General features: G+C 36.2%; 1 protein-coding gene across 1 annotated transcript; it reads left to right on the top strand.

Annotated features, from left to right (window-relative positions):
* The first annotated feature begins 271 nt into the window (after positions 1–271).
* Positions 272–2,287, top strand: LOC115696863 (sulfiredoxin, chloroplastic/mitochondrial). The gene is made up of 5 exons (XM_030623747.2): positions 272–476; positions 581–741; positions 1,605–1,638; positions 1,852–1,945; positions 2,040–2,287. Exons 1-5 carry the CDS (start codon positions 410–412, stop codon positions 2,053–2,055), a joined length of 372 nt encoding a protein of 123 aa, XP_030479607.1. The 5' UTR covers positions 272–409; the 3' UTR covers positions 2,056–2,287.
* Positions 2,288–5,156: the final 2,869 nt, after the last annotated feature.

Raw genomic sequence — 5,156 nt, 5'->3', positions numbered from 1 at the left:
AACTATATTGATTAAATTTTATTTTAGGGTACTAAATATGTACAATTTAAAAATATAAAATACTAATTGAGTATTATTAAAAACATAAAATGCCAAATATGTTTTCCATAAAAACACAATGTACCAAATGAATATATTCCCTATAATATTTTACAAATAATAATAATAATCCATAACATTAATCTACTTCCATGATAAGTTGCATGTGCGTCACACGTGTTTCACACTCCATCTTCCAAAGGTGAGCTGACACGAAACAGGCAATAGAATCAAAAAAAAAAAAAAAAGAAAGAAAGAAACGCATCTATTCATATACTTTTTTCCATTCCAATTTTTTTCTATTAACACTATCCACATACAGAACGGAGAGACAGATTGATAACAAGTTGAAAAAAAAAGAATAAAAAAGATGGTGAGTTTAACTATGCAAGCTCCCAACAGTTTGAGGACCTTCTCTGTTTCTGCTTCCTCAAATGGTAAAACTTTCTCCCCCTCTCAAATTGAAAATCTCTTTGCTTGTTTCCTGGGATAAAAAAAAAAAAAAAAGGAAAGTTTAGCGCAATCTTATTTTTAATTTTAGGGTCTCCTTCTCCAACGAGCCGTGGGAATATAGGTGGTCCAGTGATATTGGAGCTTCCGCTGGATAAGATTCGGAGACCCCTTTTGCGAACCAGAACCAACGATCAAAATAAGGTAGAGGAATTGATGGACAGCATCAGCCAAATTGGCCTTCAAGTACCTGTGAGTACTCTTCTCAAGATTTGTGTATTTGCATATGGATATCATTTGATATAGTTGTTTTTCCCCTTGATTGAAGAAACATGGTCGACCTTTGACTCCATATAGTACTGTATGTTGTAAAATGAATTATCCTTTAAATTTGTTAGAAATATTTAATAATTTTCTTTTTATTTTTTGATTAAAAAATTTAATAAGCTATATGGAAGCCATAATAATCAATTCTAGTACTAATTAATGATTCTATCCAGACGTATATTATAGTTGAATCTTTGGTACTTAATTTTCACCTTTATATGATATGTAGAGAAACAAAACATTTATTTGATCGTTCTTAGAAGAAATCATGTGCATAAGTGCATTCTCTTTATCATTATTATTATTATTTATTGTATCGAAGGTTTCAGTTCTTTTAAGTGTTATTGAGAAATAAAGAAAAATAGACACCAGATATTGATAGAGATAGGATACTAGAATTAGGAAATGGATGAATAGGTGGGTAATTGTAGTTAGGGGTAGTGGATAAGATGAAATAGGGTTGTATCAGAGTCTAAGAAAAATGAGTGAATCAAGTAATTGTAATGCATTGAGAATTAGCTCTTGGAAGAGTTCTGGGTCGTCTTTACTCTTTATTATCTCAATTGAATATAAATCTAAATTTCTCTCTGTTTCTCCATTGTTTATTCCAAGTGTTTGTGCTACTGAATTGAGGACCCTAGTGGGCTATGTCAAAGAACTACTATTTGTTCCCCAATGTGGCAGTAGACAGAACAAATTAAATCATGCAAAATTTTAAAATTTCGTGTCAGTATATATAGGTTTTAAAAGAAAAATTATTTGCTTACTCCCTTATATTATGCTTTCAGATTGATGTGCTTGAGGTTGATGGTGTTTATTACGGTATGTGTTCTTATGTTTCACTCTCAATTTTTTTTATTGTGAAATCATTTTGTTGCTATGCTTATCTGAATCTAGCAAAAGATGAAGATAGAGAGGAAGAGAATAAGAATTAATGAGAGAAATAAAAAAGAAATCTTGATGGTATCAGAATATTTTTTGGTTTATATGATTTCCAAAATCTCTTTCATGTCATGGTTCATTCATGCTCTATAGGCTTCTCGGGTTGTCATCGCTATGAAGCTCATCAGCGTCTTGGTCTCCCTACAATTCGCTGCAAAGTTCGTCGTGGAACAAAAGAAACTCTTAGGTTAGTTTTGCTGAGTCTTACCAACACATTAATTATGACTGTATTCTAAGTAATTGAAATTTTTTATTTTAATTTTCCTTCTTCATCTTTGCAGGCATCACCTCCGATAATAACTCTTTGCAGACTGCCTCTTCCTAATCGATCAGCAAGCAACCTGTTAATTAGAGATGCCTGGTATTGTATATTTATTAAATTAGTTAGTATAAAATATTGTACATTCAAAATAATGCAAGTATTTTACAATTATTGTTATAGATCTAATAATATACACATATATTTAGTGTTTTTGTCGTAATGATATATGGAAAACTTATAAAATATAACTTTGATGTGGTTATTGTTTTTTATTCTCTAAAACTTGGAAAAAAAGGATCTTTTTGGTTTGAATGGAATTATTGAAACACTACATCCCCACATTTCTTCTCCCGCAAGCAGGTTCAGTCAAGTATAAAATGGATGAATGGTTAACCTTGTCCTGGAAGAGTTAATATATCTCCATTTGCTTAATCCTTTCTTACTCCGCCTTTGGATTCTTATAAAATTTATAAGTTACTATTATATATGTTGGATAAACCTGCACTTACACTGCTATTTTTTCATTAAGTTCGGTTCAAGGAATTACAAGACAAATACAGTGACCTGATAGGAATTTCCTATCATTTCGGTACACACAATAGCAAAGTAGAAAAAATAGAGCTGATATATTGATATTGGAATGAAAAAAAAACAAGTTGCTGGGTATTCGAGAGACCCAGCTCTCTCCCAAGAGCTAATGCTCACTTTTAACAAAATAATTCTCTACTCCCTTACCCTCCCTACTCACTCATATATATAGCATCAATCCCTCCCATTACAATTACCTAATTACCCTTTTTATTTATTACCCTAAGGCCTAACAATACCAGCCGCCCGAAATTCACCTTGTCCTCAAGGTGAAAAACATGAAGTCTTCAACTAATCGTGGCTCTTGGGCGTCCTCTGTCGAAGAACCAAGCCAACAAATGCAAGGTGTTCAAGCTATGAGAGAGACGCCACCTCTCAGCGAGTCTACCGCGATCAAAGAACCAGCTGAGCAAGTTGGTAATTCCCCCTTTGGTATGTAGAGTAAGTGGAAAGAAAGCTAATGTCGCGCCATAGAAAGATGCTCCGGAGACCAATTCAAGTAGAGAAAGACCTAAACTTGAGTATACCAAACTCCAATATGGATAAATGTGCTTCAGTAGAGCCAATTCAGTGTGTATTTTTTTGAGTGGGTGCTTTCTCCAATACCCATCCCAAAAATAAGAAGAAGCTGAGACAAAAAACTCATGAATAATGATGAGATTCTCCTCGTGGATTAATTCAACAAATATGATTTTTCGTCCTCTGTGGTAAATCCATTGAACAGTAGTAACCCCTATCTTATCAATTATTATTTTGTTTTTTGTGAACCCCAATTGTGGATCAGTCATCTTGTGGACACCTTCAACGGCTGCTTTAAGGGCCTCCATGTTCACTAAGTTGGCAAGATCAAATTCTATTGTACCATTAACATCTATAATTGCAACCAATGATTTATCCTGTAGATAAAACTCTAATGACTCTGGGCGACCTCGGCCATCGGAAATGGGAACAACATACATGAAAAATCTACCAGGTCTTGTTAAAGCTGGATCAAAAATATCAAGCAAGGTTGTTGCAGCCATTAAAAATATTCCTATATTCGGCTCAAAATCATCCATCCCAACAAGAAGTTGATGTAGCATTTTCTTCGTATACCCTTCCCATTGATGTTGTGTAGAACCAACAACATTCATTTTATCAATGAATATGAGGCAAAGTACCTCATACTAGAATTTCAGCCGTGGCCGCTTCTTTCCAGCCACTATCATGATGCCAACCACCACTTGATCCCTTACTACATTGCTCCAATAACTGTTGTGCGAGTGAAAAATAGAGAGAAAATCATTCGAAAAATTGTAAGGGCATGGAAGAGAATTTTTTGATTTACCGCTGTCAAAATGAAAGCCTTCCCAAATTTTCTTCTCTCTCATTAACACCTCTGTCAAAATGGGATGAGATTGAAAAAGTTGCTCTAGCGATTTCATCTCTACCATCAGATTTGAAGTCCAGAAAAACACCTGGAAAATATTCTTCTGCCATGGATGAGCCGAAGAAGAAGTGATGACATTCAAGAAGCACGGTAGTGTGTAGGAAAAGCTCACGTGAGGGTTCTCTTCAAGTAATACTTGCTTTTGTTTTGTACTGTCCAGCCCCAAAAGAATAGATAAATGAGTTTCTCCTGGGTCCCATGTCACCAGCACATTACGTGGGTATTCTTTGCTTAAGTGGGCCCAATCAATAATGTAATTAAATGAATTGGGCTTGTGGTTTATCTGATGTGATATTATTGCTCTAGTGAAAGAAGAAAACATTAAGGCCAGATTTAAAAAGTAACCCAATGAATTGGGCCTAACCTGATAGGGTTGGAAGGAACAATTTGATAATTTTGAATTCTCCAATCGTCTTCTACAGTACGCCGTCATCAAACAACTCGCACCAGGTACGGGTTCCTTGGTGATCAGCAAGCTAGACTCCTCCTTGACCATCGTCGGCCAACGAAAGTTATCCGCTGTATAGCGTGTCTTCTCCGGCACCGGTGGATTGCTTACACGCTCAAACGAAATATGTTGGAGCTCCATGTCGTGGTGTATGGCAGGTAGCATGCGCGACACCACACCCAAATCAGAAATTGTTGTTGCTTTGTTAGTAACGACTTCGCTAGCTTGCTGGTCGTGCTTTCCGCGATCAAAGAGTTTGTAAGCCACTAAATGACAGTAGCGGTGGAGTGCTTCTTGTCCACGACGCATCACCAAGCCGACCTTGATGAATTTTGGGTGGGAGGATCTGGCTCGAGTTCTCATTGTACCACACTGGTATCGTCCCCAGTTTCGGCAACTTGCTCTTCATCTCCGGCAATATAAGCTTGGTCGTTGGAATGAATTGATAGCTTGGTGTATTCTCTGCTTCTTTTTCACAGAGCATCTCCGATTGGAAGCCATGATGTGATCTTCTGATTTCCACCGTTTTTGTTGGAGAAATGAGTAGATCAATTGGTTGTTCGTTGCCTCTCCGTACGATATCGTCTTCGTCTTCATCTCCATCTTCACCATCGACCCCAACCATATCTTCAGAAATTATTGTTGGTTGTTCGACAAACAGATTGTTTCCG

Source organism: Cannabis sativa, chromosome 7, assembly GCF_029168945.1.
Source record: "Cannabis sativa cultivar Pink pepper isolate KNU-18-1 chromosome 7, ASM2916894v1, whole genome shotgun sequence".
NCBI lineage: Eukaryota > Viridiplantae > Streptophyta > Magnoliopsida > Rosales > Cannabaceae > Cannabis > Cannabis sativa.
Note: the sequence above shows the minus strand (reverse complement) of the source record. Positions and strands in the feature narration are given on the sequence as shown.

Excerpts from the sequence above, each read along its gene's own strand:
- LOC115696863 (XM_030623747.2), top strand. The coding sequence starts at position 410 with ATGGTGAGTTTAACTATGCAAGCTCCCAACAGTTTGAGGACCTTCTCT. Across the intron at positions 477-580 it reads TGTTTCTGCTTCCTCAAATG|GGTCTCCTTCTCCAACGAGC; the intron begins GTAAAACTTTCT and ends TTTTAATTTTAG. Across the intron at positions 742-1,604 it reads AAATTGGCCTTCAAGTACCT|ATTGATGTGCTTGAGGTTGA; the intron begins GTGAGTACTCTT and ends TTATGCTTTCAG.